A 19492-nucleotide genomic window follows, 5' to 3' on the forward strand; every position below is an offset into this window, starting at 1 on the left:
TAAATACTCTGGATTGTTACTTGGAGTTTACTAGGAAAATATATTGTATTTACCTTCAATATTAATATAATTATATTAATTAATTATTATGTTAATTCCATTAATATAATAATATAATTATTAATATTATATTAGCTGACTTGCCATCACTATAATGAACTATCTGACATAGGCTACTTATGAAGTAAAGAGTGACGAGTGACTTATTTTTGCTCATATTTCTGAATGTCAAGGTCATGATTGGATATCCCATTGTTTTGGGCTTCTGTGAAGGGTGGCACATCATAGTGGGAATGTGTGTCAGAGGGAGAGGTCATATCTAGAGACAAGAAGAGAGAGGAGAATAAGGTCATACAGCACCGTCTAAGAGCAAACAACAATGACCTAAGGACCTTGTGCTAAGTCCTATCCCTAAAAAGTTCACAAAACTTCATAACTCAACCAAATCCTGTGAGGGACATTCATTCAAGATATAAAAATAGCTAAGGACCTACTAATTCCATTTTGTTAACTATTTTCTAGGTTTTTTTTTTTTTTTGGTAGATCCTTTGTTCCTTTCTTCCTGTATTACACTATTTCATTGTGATTTGATGGCCTTTGTTCCTATGCCATCAAATAGTATAGTGGGGTACTTTGCATTTTCCCTTATTCTGTTTTTTGTGTATATATTTTAAACATTTCCTTTGAGGTTAACTAAAAGCTTATAAAATGTGTTATATTTATGACTGTGTTAAGCTGATAATTTAACTTGGATTGCATATACAAATACTATTTTTTAAAAATAACCTGTGACATTTTAAGTTTTGATGTCACAATTGAATGGTTTTAAAAGTTAATTGAGAAATTATGATTGTACAAGTTAATGTGCAGTGTAATGTTTTGTTGTATTTACATACTATATAATGATCTACTCAGGATATTGAGGTTATTCATTATCTCCAATAAATATTATTTCATCAAAATGAGAACATTCAAAATCCTTCCTACTATTTATTTTGACTTACATGATTTGATATGATAATAATTGGTATGCTTAATCAGTCTTTATAAAGTTAGTTGGTTTTAATAATTTTGCCTTTCAATAGTTATACTATAGATATGCTTGATTCACTCATCCAATTGCAATAGTTTTGGTGTTTGATAATACTCCTACCAGTTATTTTTAAACTTTTGGAGTTCAATAATACCTTTACTTCTACCAGTTATTTTTAGACTTGTATATGTTTTTCTGTTACTTCCAAGGATCCTTTTCTTTCATTTTGAAGAACTTCCTTCAGTATTTCTCTTAAGGCAGGTCAGAAAGTGATAACTCTCCCTGCTTTTGCTTATATGATAATTTGCTATCATACTTTCAGTTTTGAAAGATGGATTTGGTGTAGTCTAATTGTATCAATTTTTAAATATAATACTTTGAAAATATCCTCACAATTACTTCTGTCCTGCAAAATATCTAGTGAAAAATCAATTTATAATATTATATATTCCGTTCTACACATAATTCTCTTCTTCTTTGCTCTTTTCAAATCATTGTCTTTAAATTTTCATAGTTTGATTATGATGTGTTTTGGGAATGATTCTTTTTAGACTCACTAATTTTAATTTAGACTTTCTGGATCTAGATTTCTATTTCCTTCCTTAGGTCTGGGAAGTTTTGTGTCATTATTTATTCAATATTTTTATTGTTCTCACTCTCTCCCTTTTCTCCTTCTGGGACATGGATAACATGTATGTTGTTATGTATGATAATATCCCACAGGTCTCTGTTTTATAGCAATATCTTTGTGGTTTAACTTCCTGGCATATTTCGATGCATTTTCAACTTTTTATTACCATATATCAGTTATAGATAACAAGAGATTTCATTGTGATGTTTTCATATACTTATGCTAATGTACTTTGTTCCCATTCATCCCCATGCTCATGCTTCATCCACCATTACCTCTCACCCTTTCCTTTTTCCCACATAGTTGCCCTTCTACTTTAATGACTTTTGCCTTTTTAATATAAGTTTCACAGTTGAGAGAACACATAATAGATATCTTTCAGAGTCTGAATTATTTTGCTGAATATCATCTCTTCATCCATTTTCCAGAAATGCTTTCACTCTTGTTTATGGCTGAATAGCATTCCATTTTGTTATATATACCACATTTTCATTATCCATCCTTTGATGAGCACCTAGAATGATTCCATATTTGGCCACTGTAAATAGTGCTGTGATGAACATGGGTGTGAACTTATCTCTATTGTATGCTGGCTTTGATTCCTTCAGATATATATGCACGAGTGGTATAGTGTAAACTATCCTTACTCTATTTCTTTTCTTTTCTTTTTGTTCCTCAGATTGTCTGATTTCTAAAGACCTGCCATTGAGTGCTCAGATTCTTCCTTTTACTTGATCAAGTATTGACTTGAAATCCTCTGTTAATCCTTTTTCAGTTCTATTATAGTCTTCTTATCTCTATGATTACTTCCTACTACTTTTTTATACTTTCTGTCTCCTCATGGAAAATATCAGTTTGTGTCAGTCAATGTCTCATGCCTTTAATCCCAGCTGATTCAGAAGGCAGAGACTGGAGGATCATGGTTTGAAGCTAGCACAGGCAAAAAGGTACAGAGACATCCTTGTCAATAAATAATCTGGGAGAAAGAGTGCACACCTGAAATTTAAGCTACACAGGATAGAAGACCTTTAGTTGGAAGATGACCATGGGCAAAAATGCAAGCTCTTTCTGAAAAATAAGAAAAACAAACAACCAGAAAAAGGACTGGTGACTCACACAAGAGGTAGAGTACCTTGCCTAGCAAGTGCAGAGATCCTGAGTTTAAAGCACAGAACCACCAATAAATAAATAAATAAATAAATAAATAAATAAATAAATAAATAAAAAATAATAAATTCTCAGTTTTTCCTTCATTGTTCCTATGACATCTGTGAACATGATTATGAGTAATTACTTTAACTTCCCTGTAAGGAAATCAAACTTCTCCACTTTGCTAAGGTCAGTTTCTGGAAATTTATCATGTTTTCCTTAAATGACATATCCCTCCACATATTTATTTTTCTTTGCTCTTGTTGGTTTCTATGCATTAGATGAGACAAATAGGTTTTTCAGTCTGGTAGTAACAGCATTGTGTAGAAGAAAGATATAACCAATCCATGCAGCCAGAGATTTTTAATAAGCCTCCCAAATTTGTGTTTTCCAATATTGCTATCTCTGTTTTTGCTGGCTCCCAAGATTATAGGATATGTTATGTCTTATCAGTACTTCAAAGTTGATAAATTAGGAGTCAGACTAGATGTAGCTTAAAGGGTTGAATGTTTGTATGTTACTTCTATATTCAGAGTGAAAATGAGTGTGAATATTAACCCTACACATCTGAAATAGGTTAGAAAGAGGAACTGGGGGAGGCATGCACACACATACAGGCTGCATCTCTGATGATGATGGAACAATACTTGTTGAATATAGGTCCATCTCTTTTTTTCCTGTATTCTATGACAGTCTAGGAATTCAAATCCTATCAACTCCTACAGCTAAGTCTTGAAGGAGACAAGTCTTTAGGTGAAAACAATGGAAATAGGGATGCTTGTGTATGGCTAAATTCCTTTCAGGATGAATGGATAGACATGAATTTATCACAAAGGACATCCAGAAAAAAGGCTCAACTGCCAAGTTCTGTCTCTGCATGTAAAGTTCATGGTTTCTTTGCCCTTTAAAGTTCCTAAGCAATTTATTCAGAATCATTCCCTTGACAATAGGTGCTATCCTGTTTGATGATTACATGCCTTGGTTCTTGGCTTAGTTTTCTATTTATAGAGCCTAAGTGTAAATCTTTGAGTATCCTAACCTTGAGTAATCTTTCCTTCTTTTCTCTCCTTAAGCCACTATGATACAAAAGCTAGGTGTTTTGATATACCTTGTACACTTTCCTCACTTCTTATCATTATTGTCTTCTTTATTCACCTTTGGTTGCATATTTTCAAACAACCCTACCTTTAAGTAGACATATTGTTTCTTGTGTTTGTTTGTTTGTTGTTTTCTTGTTAATTTTTGCTTTTAGGTTTTCTATTTTGGGGGGAGAGTTTAACTCAGGGCTTTATGCTCAACCACTTGAGCTACACCTTCAGTCTTTTTATGATTCTTTTTTTCTTAGATCATTTAGCCCATGATTGCTTCTAGCTCTCTACTTCCTGCCTCAAGCTTCTGAGGATGGGATTACAGGCATGTGTCATCACATCTGACTTTAGTTCTGGTTTTATTCATGTTTTTCAGAATTGAATGAAATTATCTGTTCCTTTATCTTGATGTTTACTGAGCTTCTTTAAAAACAACTACTTGAACTCTTCTTAAAGGAATTTTTATGTCTCCTTTATTTGGGGAGAAGTACTAGGAAATTGTTTTGTTATTTTGTCTGTTTGTAGAAATAGAAAGACAGGTAGATATATTTATGTTTATGATTCAGAGAATTTTTTATGCATACATGCAGTATACATTGAGCATATTAAACCAACCTTCTACCACTTCCACACCTCCCCTATATATACTCCATACAGCCTTCACAGTCCCAAGTAATCATTGCTACTCTTTAAGTTCAGCTTTCTTTATTTTCCACTTGTGAGAAGGAAATTTTAATGTGCATTGAATCTGCCATATCATTTTTCTGTATTTTTGAGATAACTTTATCTCTTTTCTCTTTTAAACTCCTAATAAATTAACTTTCAAGTGGTATTCCACATTGAATATCTGTGATAAATCTGTTTCACTCAAAGTATATTATCTCTTTTAAATAGCACTGGATTTTATTTGCTAAAGATCTGTTAAGGAGTTAGTATATGAAACTTCATAAGGTATATATAACAGTAATGTTCTCTATTTGCAAAGTTCTCAGGATTTATTTTTAAGATTATTTTTCTTATATAAATATATGAAAATATGCTCTATTCTTCTGTTTTCTGAACAATTTTGCATAATTTGAAACTATTCATTGCTGATACTTTTTAGAACTCACCATAGAAGTGCTTAGGACTGGTGCCATATCTGTGAGAAAGTTTTTTAAAGATGTTCTATGAATATAAGAAAATAGTTTGACTTTCAAAAGTTGCAATTTTAACTTGTAATTCTATTGCTTTATAATAATCCATTAATTTGTACTTAGATTTCAACTATTATTTTATTTAGTTAGTTTTTATTCATTTATTCTCATGCACATACATTGTTTGGGTCATTTCTCTACCTTGTCCTTTCTCCCCCACCCTCTCCTCCCTCACCCCCTCACTTCCAGGTAGAACCTGTTCTGCCCTTATCTCTAATTTTGTTGAAGAAAAGATACAAGCATAACAAGGAAGACAATGCATTTTTGCTAGTTGAGTTAAGGATAGCTGTACACAAAGATTCCTAACATTGCTTTTATGTACCCATGTTTTACGACCCATGTTGATCCAGTGTAAGATCAGTTAGAGATGAATCAACTGTTATTTTTAATGTATACTTTATTTGGCAATTGTTTTGGACTACTTTGTGCATGTTAATGTCTTTTTGTACTTGTTTTATATTTTGTTTCTCTTTCAAACAAATATATGCCTATTTGTTACTTACTTTGTACTCATTGTGCTTTTTGTTAAGTGAAAATTCTAGAGCTGAGTATTGGTTACTACATAAATTTTAGTCAGATACTACCCCATTAACTAAGCTTCTTCTCCTGCCATTTGAAGACCTAAATTATGCATATATATTAAGTATTTTGATATTTTGTCATATTTTTTCTCAAATCTTTAATTTGAGGTCATTTTAAAGCTTATAATAATTATTTTTTCTCAATACATCAGCTTGGAGAACTTACATTTACTGATCTACATAGACTTTTTTTTTTTACTTTATATTAGAACTACTCATTGGACATTTTGATATTAATATATGTTTTTTATTTTAAAAATTCAATTTAATTTGTTTGTGGTGTCTAATGTTCTGTTAAAATTTCTCATCTGTTCACATATGCTATTCACTTTTCCTCTATTTCTTTAAAGAAATTTCTCATGATTATATTTTATTTACTTATTTAAAAAGACAATATCTGAGTTAGCTTTTCTTTACAGTATTCAGTACCTTTCATTTTTGTGGGATTGTGTATCTCTGTTTCTGCATATGTCTCATTTCTTTTTCATTTTATGTGGGACATTTTGAATAAAAAAAACAGAGGCTACAGTAGACATTTACCTTCAGAATAATTTACCTTCCTCTGACTTGCTGATTCAATCAAATCTATCAGAGTTTGCTTTAGGCCTTATTGCATCTTTAGTCACATTCATTTAACCACTAACTCTAAATGTTTGTATTATTTATTCATAATCAATTAAAAGAATATTTCATTTTTCAGAGCTTGGTATGTTAATAATTGAGTATCTTATCAATTTCCTGCTAATTTCAATAAATTTAAAATAATCCCATATAATTTTTATGTGTTTCCTATAGGGCATTGGTCTGAATAGTATAGCCTCCCATATTTCTAAGTCTTCCCTGGTTTTCCCAGGACTGATTTGTGGTTATTATTAGCATTTGCTAGTTTGATATATGTCCAGAACATGAGTTCATTTTTAATTCAATTGTATTTTAACTGGTCCCTCAGTAAATTAATCCAATGTGTAGGAATATTGATGCAAAAAAAGTGGTGAAATATAAAAGTCTTCATGACTTTTTATTTGACCATGGTTTCCTGGAAACCGAAGATCAGAATATTATGGACAAGAGGAGTAATAGCAAATTATTAAACTGATAGAAATATTTCTTAAAAGGAAATAAAAACATGAAAAACATATACAGAGAATGAGAAGCAAAATACTGTGTTAAGTCTAAGGAAAGACCTTAATTACATAAAGGATGTCTAAAGGATACTGAAATATTGGAGGAGTCTTCAGAATGAAGATACATGTGTACGTCTTAGGGGATTATCCAATTTTCTGTTTCCAGCTAGTGATTGGAACATGTAAGAATGCTGTAGTTTTTGTGAGAAAAAAAAGAAAAAAGAAACACTTCACAGTCATCCATTACTGTATGAAAGAGCATTTGTTGGAAAAGCTAATTTCTGTATTTCTTTTTTAGTTATCATGTATGAAATTACAGAAAGTAAGGGGTTTCTTTATGAAGTTTTTATATATGCATATAATGTACTTTGATTATATTCACCTTCTCTCTTGCTCTTTGATTATCCCTCTGTTTTCCCTCCTCTTTTTCCCTTCTCATTCTACCTCTAGAGTCACTCTTTTGCATTCAGGACTTTGAGAGTTTCAGGTCCCACACATCTGTGGATTAAGAGTCTTAATCTTTGCAATTATGTCAGTTTCTGCAGGGTTTCCTTATCCCAGCTGAAGCCAACTTGAAATTGCCATACCTACCTGTGCTAATAGTGATCATTCTCAGACAAATGTAGTGAAGAATTATGAGTGTCAAGTAACAATTTTGTCTGGGTTTTTGTACACTTTCATTCTCATAACCCAAATCTGTAGTAGATATTTTTTCCTTAGTACTAAGAAATGAGGAAATTTCACATTCCATTTCATCTCTTTTTGGCATTTTTAGTCAATTGCACGCTAAAATTTGAAGTTTAAAAAGCTTTGAATAGGAAACTACATTTGTTTGAATTTCCTCATATTTGTTTTCCTTTCCATACTATGCAATTGGCCAAATCTGTGGAAAAGTTGATATCCTGTTGTGTACCCATTGCAATAACTGATAAACACCTAGAAGGATATCTGCCAGTCTTCGACTCACTTCACAATGGTTAAACTCTTCCTTCAATTATACTCATTTAAATCCATTTTGATAAGGCCAATTATAATGAAGAAACTGGTTCTCCTGATATCATCAAAAAGATTTGATAAGACAATACTGTGTAGTCTGATAAAATAGCTAAAACTCTGCTTTTCTAATACAATTGGATACTGAGGATAATTAACTTAATATAATAAAAAAATCCCTTTCATCCTTCATAAACCTTTGCTTCTCTTGGACAGTGTGTCAATGAAATTCAGAATCACAATAAACAGGTGTACAAATTTCCAGGAATTAAGCAGCAGTTGCTACTGTTTTCTTTCACAACCCAGTCCGATAGCTGGAGATAATGGTGATGATCTCTTTTTTCTACTCATCTGCAGAGGCTTGGATCTCTAACCACAGCTTCCAATAGGACAATCAATTATTAAAATATTAGGTTAGGACTGTCCTCTAAAAAGAGAAGGACTGGCCTTTTAAAGGTAAGAATCTAAATAATTATCCATAATTATACTTTTTGAACCCTTATACATGGTTGGTGGAAATGCAAATTATGACAACTATTATGGAAAACACTGTGGAGGCTGCCCCAAAACCTAAAAATGGAACTGCCATATGATCCACTAAACCATTCCTAGCGATATACTCAAAGGAATGTAAGTCATGTTACAATAAAGGCACTTGCACACTTGGGTTTATTGCAGTATTATTCACCATAACAAAGCTATGGAGAAACAACCAAGATACCCCACTACTGATGAATGAATTAAAAAAGTGTGGTAGTTATATACTATGGAATTTATTCAGTCACAAAGAAGAATGGAATTTTGTTGTTTGCAGGTTAAATGATGGAACTGGAGAACATTATCTTAAGTGAAGTTATCTAGATTCAGAAAGTCAAAACCCACATGCTTTCTCTCATATATGTAATACAGACCCCATAAAAACACAAACAATATTATGAAAAACAGGTTTCACCAAGGGGAGGTCATATGAGTGGGATTGTAAAAGAAGGAAGTTAAGAAGGTGAATATGTTTATGTACTTCCTGTACAAGAATGAATACAGAATTTTAAACCTGCTGAAATCACCCTAAGAAGGGGACTAAGGTAGAAAGCAGAAAAATAGAGGAGATGAACTAATGAACCAGTTCTGGTTATAACTAATATATACTTGGAAATGTCACATGAAAACTTCCTGTATATTTATCTTAAACAAAAAAATACCATTTGTTTTTTACAAAATTAGAGAATGGGAGGGCAGAATAGTTCCTATTTGTGGGTTTCATACCAGTGGAAAAGGTGAGGATGTGCAGTAAGAGTGTAGGAGGATGAACATGGTGCAAATACTGTGTACACATGTTTGTAAATGGAGAAATGAGATCTGTTGAAACTATTTCAGGAATAGGGAGAGGAGAAATAAAGGAGAATGATAGAGAGGGTGAATTGAACTATGATATATTTGTTATATTGTAAGAACTTTTATAAATGCCACAATGTACCCCCTGCACAATAAAAATATTTTTAAAAGGTAAATAATTACACTTATTGAAATTTAAATTAGCTACTATGTAAACAAAGCATATTCAGAATATTTGTTCATTATATTTTTAAAAAGTCAAATTATACCAGTACTGTCTTTGTCACTATGGCCAAATTATTCTAAAATGATGAAGTTTCACTTCTTTTTTAAGAGTTAACTTGTATTTCACCAAAGTTATCAATAAACTGTCCTCAGTCAAGAACTAATTTCAATTTTAGCCAAGAATGAATTTCAATTTTGTGTGCATTGAGGTGAAAAGATCAGACTGGAATGAAAACGAGTTCAAACTTGAGCTTCCCATAAGATCGTTTTCAACAGCTAAAACTTAGAGAGTGAACTAAAGCCATGACATTCTTTCTCTAGAAATAATTAAATTGTGATTGGCTAACTATTTTTAGTGTTCAGAAGTGAATAGTTGCTTTGGATATAAACTTGAACAGTATTCCCATGAAAATTCTATAGAAACAAGTATCATTAATAAATCAACCTCTGGCTCTAAAACATTAGAGCCTTTAGTATAATTGGTTAGGTTCTATTAATTATAACCAGATATTAAATATAGTTGGTTTAATGACATTATCATGTATGAGGTACTCCAAATTAATTAAATTGATAATGAAAACCTGTATTTACTAAGAAAGCCTGCAGTCCTGTTAATACTCTTTGGTATAGATGCTTTTATCTAAGCTCTGTCTTGTCAGAAATCATGTAATCATATCAAGTTTTTCATAAGGCTTCACTGGACACACCCCTCAATGTCATAAAAAATTATAAATTTTTACTACTGATAATAAGGAGTATCATTTTAGATTTTCCTTGTGATTTTTGAAAAAATTTAGGAGGAAAGAGCTGTTTTCATATATTTGAACTAATTTTATAAGAGTTCCTTTATCAGATTACAATATTACAAACAGTAAAAATTAACTTTTCAAATTAACACTGAGAGTATTTCAACTACAATTAGCAATGTGTTCATATAAAAAAAATCCCAGTGCAACTACTCCATTTATTATTCCTTAGGAGTCCTTAGAAATTGAGCTCATTGGGAATCTCAATTATTATATACCCAGTGACATGAGAATGCACGTAAAAGCCTGTGGCTGTTCTGGTGAATCTATCATAGGCAATTGGAGAAACAGTTCCTTCCTTGGTAAGTAACTTCTGTAATAGTTAGACTGGGTTTGACAGTGCAAAAATTGAGTTCTGATGATCTGAGAGTGAAAATCACTACTTTGTGTCCCAAAGGTGTCACTCAGTTTGGCATCCACAAGGAAATCAATCTTTTATCACTCTTTGTAACAAAGATTCGACAGGAATCTGAAATATGTCAAATATCCTGATGCAAATAAGAAAACACACATAGCTGACTACCAAGTAGTTTGAATTAATTTATTTTATAATCTAAGCTTGTTCTCTTACATGTTTGGTAAAAATTTAGTGCACCACAGAGTTTTAATTAGATTTTTGTTTGATCCCTTTTTACAATAAGAATCCAAGATTCATTGTTTTCTCCTACTTCTACTTTTCTGCCGCTTTTTATCATTTTTCTTCTTAGACTATCACAATTTGACATTCCCAAGAATGAATGTCCTTTTTTTTTTTCAGGAATCTTACGAGCCTTTTTTTCCCCCTTTAGCAAATTTAGGGAACTCAGTCTGTGTCCGTGTTCTCAGCTTTAATGTAATGACAATTCTACGCTCACTTTTAATGTTATCACTGACTTAGGGCACCATCTGAATTTGAGTGTCGGCTGCCAACTAACTGAATGGCTTTCTAATACTAATCAAAACATCCATTTTCTCATGTAAAATATTGAGTTAATGATATGAATATGGATAACAGAAAGCTAATGTCTCTAGAAGTTTAGCAGTCAGGGTGTTATATCTTAATACTGTTTCTGTGACATTCTAAATCTAAAGTTCTCCACTTCATAACTTTTTCATGTATAATAAAATGATGATAATGACAGTAAATTCATCATAATTTAGTTAATCTGTTTTGCTAGCAACTAAAGTAGTTGCAAAGTGTTTATAACGTTACATTACAAAAATAAGTACTGTGTAACTGGTGGCTATTGCTAATAAAACCTTGATCAATGGCTTTAGTCATAAGGTATGAGTAAGTGAAAAGTTTGTCAATAGAAATGAATGTTTTCTCTTTTTTATTATAGGTCATTCTCTCCAAAGGATGATACATGAAATAGAGATTTGTAGTCAAGTAGACAGATACATGAGCTAATAGTGTAACTGACCTAATCCAATATGGAAACACTGTGAGATAGTTCTTATCATTATTGTAGCATAGATTAAGGTTTATATTGTTATAGAAAATTGTATCACACACATGTAGCCAAGACAGACAATAACTGAATTCGTACTAACTGTAACACAATGTTTTTGGTTTTTGAAATGAATATCTTGATTAGTTTTGAAAACAGGCAAAAATAGGAATAAGTGTACTGAAGTATCGCTGCATCCCTTCCCCCCCTCAGCACTTGGAGCTGAGCCTCCTGCACATCAGCTTTGTGGTTATTAATGTGGCCATATCACAGACAGGATTTAATAATAGAGTGGTCCTGATCATTGTCACTGTTGTAATGTTTGTTCCATAAATGAAAGTGTGGTCCATAAACAGTTTTTTTTTTCTTTGTGACCTTTCTTTGCAACACTAATATAGGAACTAAATGCTTTTCTTATTTACTTCTTTTTATGTAACTCCAAATCCATTTTCAAGGTCAAGTTTAAATTCCTTTTACCTCAAAATCAATTTATTTGAAATTCTTCAAGTACTTCATGTTTTGCTCTTAGAAATATTCTGAAACCTCATATTTAGTGATTGACTTCTCAGTCTCCACAACTTGCATTATATTAGAATAAAAATAAATGTCAGCTATTTTTATTTGCTTTTAATATTTATTAAGTGAGGATGCCATATAATCTAGTTTAATTATAAATTATAACTAAATGCTGTGCATTCTTTACTCAATCAGTGAACTCATGGTCCCCAAGTATTACTTAGAAACACTGATACATAGCAAACATACAAAACGAATAACAATTTTTTCATCGTTATTTAGTATATGGATGGGATTTATGGAATTACCTTAAGTTCTTACCTGTTGAAAACATACTCAGAACTTATATTTGCTGAAATATTTTTTCATTTAACTAATATCTCCTCTGTTTTATACCTAAAATATAATAATCTAGCATATGTTTTTGTACACCACTCTGTTCATACTGCTGAGAGACACATCACACTAGTATCTACTAAATCCTTGATAGTAAAAGCAGATTGTTCTAAAATTACCATTGCAATATTCTATACATCTATTTTAAATAAAAATTTGTTCTGTTTCCTTTATAAGATCATCAGTCCATTCATTAAGTTATTACTTTCTTTAACCCTCTCATCAGTTACTGTGTTATACTTGTAATACAATAACATATGCAAAACCAGCATACAGGTAGCCAACCATCTAATGGCAGAAAGAGGTAAACAAACATATAAAATTAAACCTGCAACTCTGAAATTTGACAGCAACTGAATTCTAAAATATGACTCTCAAGGATATATTTCAAAACATATGATGATAATGTGTTTTCTTGATTCCTTGCTTATTCATTTACTTTTTAAAAACAATGTCACAAACTTATATTTATTTATCTTTCTGTTTTCAACCATATAACATTTTAGGATGTTAGAATTCTCAGAAAAGTCTATGTATGATGGAATTTACAGATGGAAACTACAACTTGATTGCTGAATTTATCCTATTAGGTTTTCCAACACACCCTGAACTACAAATTGTCTTCTTCCTCATATTTCCGCTGTTGTATGGTATGATTTTAATGGGGAACATTGGACTGATACTATTGATTAAGATTGATGCACACCTTCAAACCCCCATGTATTTCTTCCTCAGCAACCTATCCTTCATAGACCTTTGTTATTCCTCAGTCATTGTTCCCAAAATGTTGGTCAACTTCCTCTCAGAGAACAAATCTATTTCCTATAATGGATGTGCCCTTCAGTTTTATTTCTTCTGTACTTTTGCAGACACTGAATCCTTTATCTTGGCTGTCATGGCATATGATCGCTATGTTGCCGTCTGTAACCCTTTACTGTACACAGTGACGATGTCTCGGGGCCTCTGTATATGGCTGATAGTTTTGTCATACATTGGAGGCAACATAAGTTCCCTGGTTCGCACATCTTTTGCCTTTATTCTGAAATACTGTGACAGAAATGTCATTAATCACTTTTTCTGTGACCTCCCTCCCCTGCTTAAGGTGTCCTGCTCAGACACAACAGTTAATGAGTGGCTCCTCTCCACATATGGCAGCTCAGTTGAAATCATCTGTTTCATCATCATCATTATCTCTTACTTTTTCATTCTCCTCTCAGTCTTAAGGATCCGCTCGACCAGTGGGAGGAAGAAAACCTTCTCTACGTGTGCCTCTCACTTGACTTCTGTGGCCATCTACCAGGGAACTCTGCTCTTCATTTACTCAAGGCCCAGCTCCCTGTATTCTCCCAACACTGACAAAATTATTTCAGTGTTCTACACCATTATCATTCCAGTGCTGAATCCATTGATTTACAGTCTAAGAAACAAAGATGTAAAAGATGCAGCTTGGAAAGCCCTAAGATCTAAGGTAGATTCTTCCTGAGAAGTAACATTTTAAAATTCATTTAGTTCTGTTTACAAACTCTCATTGGGAACTTGCAATAACTTCTCCAGAAAACACATAACTACTCAAACTAGAGAATTTATTTTAAAACATTTTCTTTAAAGGCAGCCAGACACTTTTCTTAATCCCAAGATATATGTAAATATTAAACTTTTCAAGTGGCAATTAAAGACTATCTGCTTTTGGATAGCTCTTTGTTTTCCATTAGGGGGATATATGCCAAGATGGATTGTGTCATTTTATTCTGGGATATAGTAAAGATCCCAGAAAAATGTGTTTAAGTGTTCATATGTGTGTAAACTATCTCACATAGAAGTGAGATTCTAGATAGAGGAAGAAAGCAGATTGTTTTGGTTTAAACGCTAAATTTGTACATAGAAAATGAGTTAGACATTGAAGAAGTTAATTTTTTGCTTCAGTTAACTCATTCCTAAGATGGTGGAGAATATTTTACCTATATTATTAAAGTGTTAATAGAGTTAATATGGTTAAGTGCTGTGAATAGTCCCTGCACAATTTATACAGATTGATGCTTGTTATTATATATATTTATATAATTTTACACATTATTTTAAAGACAAGTTGTATAACAAGATTGTGACAAGAAAGTTAGGAAAGTGATAATTTTAAAAAATCAAATAATCTTTAAAGTTTAAATAATCTTGTATAATTCATCTACCTTTAAATATTTGATAACTTTTTTCTAAAAGTAGCAGGAGCAATACAGTTTAGTCATAATGAAAATGATTTTATTTTTTTCTACCTCTAACTCTAACACATCAAAGTATTGCTGAAAGTGTGGAACATTCTTCCCTAGCATGTCAGGAACAGAATAATCTACTAATCTATCACAAGGTCCTACCCTCGTCCTTCTGGGCCTCCAAGTTAACCCTGGGCTGTTACATTAGAAGACTGAAACTGGCAGATGTATACTTCTGCAAAGTGTGTTTTAGAAAAAGTCTTGCTTTAGATAATTATTCTTCTTTAATAATAAATATTTATAAGCTTTGTGCTAGAAAACCAGAATAAAATTACATTGAATAGATTTGTTGTTAAAACCTGCAAGATACAGCCAAAACCTCTTTTGTGCAAGTTTTAAATTCCCCTAAGAATTTTTCAGGAGATTTGTGATCAACAATGATTCTGTTCAGAATTTTTGGTTCTTCATTTGGTAGGAAGAGAACACACTCCCTCAGAGCTACACAAGCAAACCAATCCCTCTAATATTTTGTTTCAGATTTTCTCAACCCAGATTATAGATAATTGCACAGAGGTTAGATGCAGTATATTTAAATATATCTTTTCATGCCACTTAACTCCTTAACATATGCAAGAATCTATTAGTAATGATATCTACATTGGGTAGCATCAAGCTTCATATGAACATACATTTTTGCTACACTACTCCATTTGGTTATCAAAAATGGCGTCACCAAATATTACATGATGTATGAGAAAATAGAACCATTTCCAAGTAAGAGAATGGTTTAGATTGTGCCATTTGTTTTTAAGGTCCACAGGTGATTTCAATATAAAATTACGAGTATTTTAGATCAATGATCTATGAAATCTTTACTCAGCCCTGCTTACTTAATGCTCAGAAGACTGTTATAAGCTTCTGTGCTTCCCAATGGCTTGCACTCCTCACTTCACAGGGATCACTCTATGTTTCATCACCATAGGCCGCAGGTGCTTGTAAAGTCCCCATGGCTATAGGGCAGCATTAACACTGAATTTGTATTTTGGGTCTAGGATAAGCAGTATCTTATGAAACCACTCATTTTCCCCTAATTTCACTAAGTCCTTCTCCCATGGTCTTTGCTGAAGTCTGAGTGGCTTTTGTGCTACTATTGAAAGGGATTTAATTTCAATCTCAGCAACAGAAGCAGACTCTGCAAATATTCTGGGGATATAGGGCTTATGTTGAAAACTCATCCAATTACCTTTTTTAAAACTAATTTTAACTTAGAAGATTTGGTAAATGTAGCTCCCAGCCATGATCAGGTTAAAAAGCAGTATCTAGAAGAATAAACATTTTTCAGTTTACCATTTATACCCATCTATTTTAACCATATTTAACTTTCAAATAAGTACATTAACCAACATTTTGTTACTTTGAAACAATGCATATTTACAACTGGAAAATAAAAGGGCACACTTTTGTTAAAAAGTAGGAAAATGGAGAAGGAGAAAATACCAAATAATATATTTGTTAATGAATATATTTGTACATATAAAAGAAAGAAATATACTCATACCTATTGCAACCTTAGTTCCAATTACTGGAACATGATTTACAGCTCTCAAATATAACTTCCTTTTTCATTACCTATTTCATATCTCTTTCATTGCAGCCAGCATCCTGGCTAATAAAATTTCTGACTTAGGCATTTATACTTTAATTGTTAAACTATACACATCATTAGTGTTTTTTTCTATTTTTGGTTGTTATAGTTTTTTATTAAGTTTTCACCAGTAGATGTTAGAGTCTAATAAGGCATTTCAAAGAACTCAGGAGCAATCATCACAAAGATTACAGCAAAGTCTTTTTGCCCGTTTACACAGTAGCATGAGCATTTCAAAGTGACCAGGTAGCAAGTCTTGCATCTAGTTTAATGGAATCAACATTGAGTATCTCCTGCAAGGAATAACTTTTTTTATCTTAGAAACAACTGCATTGGATTCCAAAGTAATGGGGATGGAAAGTGAAAACTTTGTGAGCTTGTCATTATATGTAACAGTGTGAGGAGCATCCTCCTTTTTTACCATTTGTTTTCAGACTCAATCTCAGTGAATTAATGAAATTTTATATGCAAGCTTGCATAAGAGATACCAGTCTTCATCTCTTTAGGAAAAACAACAAATAGTCAATTATTTAGGAATGATAGCAGTCTTATGAGGACTCGAGGAACCATTTATAAACATGCAGCAACAGAGTGAAAACATGGAGCATAACTTCATAGAAAGAACACTGAGAGAACAACTTTGAGATATTTGTAGATGGTTAGAAAGAAGGAATGGTGGGAGTTAACTCTGTCAGCCATAGGGCACCTTTTTTGTCTCCAGCAACTTGTTCTAAGGAGAACACCAGTATCTTTTGCCACTGAGGAAGCCAACAGCTACATTTGCTGTGGATCCAATGAAATGGGAGATGTCACTGCATCAGTATCAGCATCAGCAATGGAGTGCTTTTGTGCTGTTTCAGGAATAGTCATTGTCCTTTTAAAATAAGTGTGTGTCTATGACCAGAGAGCTACAGACTGCTCACAAATGCCTTCCTTCCAGACCCCAGCTCTACAGTGCATTGCATGCAACACTGGCATTGACATCAGAACCACCATGATAGAGAGCAGTTTGTATTCTGGGCCTATAACCACAATTTATGTGTATGCCCATACTCTCACCACAACTTGTTGCCAATAACAAATTAGCTTATGCCCTGGACTATTTTAACTTCCATCCTCTGGACCTTGGCTTTTCAGTTCCATTGCATTTACCTATCACTCAGACACTGAAGCTATCACCAGAGCAAACTGATATATCACAGAACTATGGCCACATTCTCTCTCTGCCCATGTCTATGCTTAGATATCAGTTGCTGTGGTATGAAAGTGTCCCTCTGAAATGCATGTTCAAACCTAATCCTGTTGCTGTGATGTTAAGAAGTGAAGCCCTCTTAGGAAGTGATTAAATTATGAGAATTTTGCCCTCATGAATACACGATACCCTTAAAATACAGATAGAAGAGCTGTGAGGTCTTTGAACTTTTGAGAACCTGTTCAATCATTTTTGGATACTGAAAAGGATCCACCTATAAGAAACACGACTTTGCCACTGAAACACTTGTGCTTAGATCTTGGAATATCCAGCCTCAAATATTGTGAAAATAAATTAGTATATTTTTAAAAATTACCTATCAAAGATATTTTGTTATAGCAGCAAAGATGGACTCAGAGAACAGTTCTACTACATAACAACCTATCTTAGTTAAGGGTATTATCTTTGCATATATTCAGGCTCCAGTCCCTGGCTTCCCAGATTTTTAATAGGCACTCACAAGTTGGACAGACACCATTACAGTGAAGTCACAAGTGATATTGTGCCTGGGCATGGGTTCACTGCCCTAAACCTAAGCCCTGTACTTTTGTTCATGCCCCAGAAATCAGCTTTCTTGCCACTCCAAGTGTACTGCACACCCAACAGTAGTACTACCATCACCATGAGCATTCCCCCAGTGTGTACTCAGTGCAGTCTTTGTCAACAGTGGCTTCAGCTGGTAGATCTTCACAGAGTTTATATCACTATTCCTTCAGTGGAAATAGAACCAATGCAACCCACTCAGATAGGATGCTGGCACCTTTCCATGGCAATCTTTCCACCCTGACACTAGGTGCAGAAAAATGTCACAGATATAAATCCAAAACAATAAAAATACATATATAAATACATACACAGAAAAAATATATTCCCATTAAGAAACGGAATATACTTCCATAACTGACCCCCCCAAAAAAGACCTATGAATGGCTTGGAAAGAATTAGATAATTGTTTTAAAGAATATTTTAGTGAATTATTTAAGGAATTATTTCAGTGAATATCAAAAGAACATAGATAGATAATTCAACAAAATCAGGATGACACTCATTGAAGAAACTAAGAACTTAAATACGTAGATTGAAATTTAAAAAAAAAAAAACAGAGTTTTGAAGCTGAGTATTAAATGAGTAGAATGAAAGATGCAACAGAGAGTAAAAACAGAAGAATTGATTAATGACAAGAAAGAATCTGTGTGCCTAAGGAAGATTATTTGAAAATGTATAGTGAAAGGAGATAAAAGAAGAAAAAAATGGGATTAAATGAAGAAAAGATGTGAGATGTGAGATTTTTAACACCATCAAAAAAGATAACACAGCAGAATAAAATAAGGAGTAGGGAGAAAGTGCAGGAAAACTTATTTATAGAAATGATGGCTAAAAAGTTTTTAAAAATCTAGGGAAAATATAAATATGAAAGTGGAGGAAGTTCAAATATCTCTGGCAAGGTTCAGTCCCCAAAAGACTGTACCTAGAGATACTGTAACTAGTGCTGAAGGAGTGACAGCAACACTTCAACATAGTCACATTACTTTTCCTTCTCACAGGGATTTAGAAAATAAACATCTATTCTCAGACCAATTTCCGATGAGAGAAAAAGATGAACTGAGGGACTCCTACTTACAGGGAATCTGAGAAAACATCCACATCAAATGCATAGGAAGGTTGAGGAACATTCTGGCATGGAAGCTATTGTGCATGAGCACAGTATCATAAAAATTTTGAGAAGAAATCTTCAACACTCAGGTTCTCTTTCCATCAGGAAAGGTTTAGAACTCACAATATACCACCCAAACTCCACAGTTCTCCTTGGTTTGGCTATTAATTCATTAACTCTGTCCACAGAGGGGATTCAATATACAAAGATTTCCTTAGACAACAGGGAAAAAGCAAC

The 19492-nt window shown here is 32.9% G+C and overlaps 1 protein-coding gene across 1 annotated transcript; it reads left to right on the forward strand.

Moving 5' to 3' along the window:
- The first annotated feature begins 13035 nt into the window (after window positions 1-13035).
- LOC109676801 (olfactory receptor 5I1) lies at window positions 13036-13983 on the forward strand. Its single transcript, XM_074068267.1, has one exon. It carries the CDS (start codon window positions 13036-13038, stop codon window positions 13981-13983), a length of 948 nt encoding a protein of 315 aa, XP_073924368.1.
- Window positions 13984-19492: the final 5509 nt, after the last annotated feature.

This window comes from Castor canadensis, chromosome 1 (assembly GCF_047511655.1).
Source record: "Castor canadensis chromosome 1, mCasCan1.hap1v2, whole genome shotgun sequence".
Taxonomy (NCBI): domain Eukaryota; kingdom Metazoa; phylum Chordata; class Mammalia; order Rodentia; family Castoridae; genus Castor; species Castor canadensis.

What these genes read in the sequence shown, in the direction of transcription:
- LOC109676801 (XM_074068267.1), top strand. Translation starts at nt 13,036, where the DNA reads ATGATGGAATTTACAGATGGAAACTACAACTTGATTGCTGAATTTATC.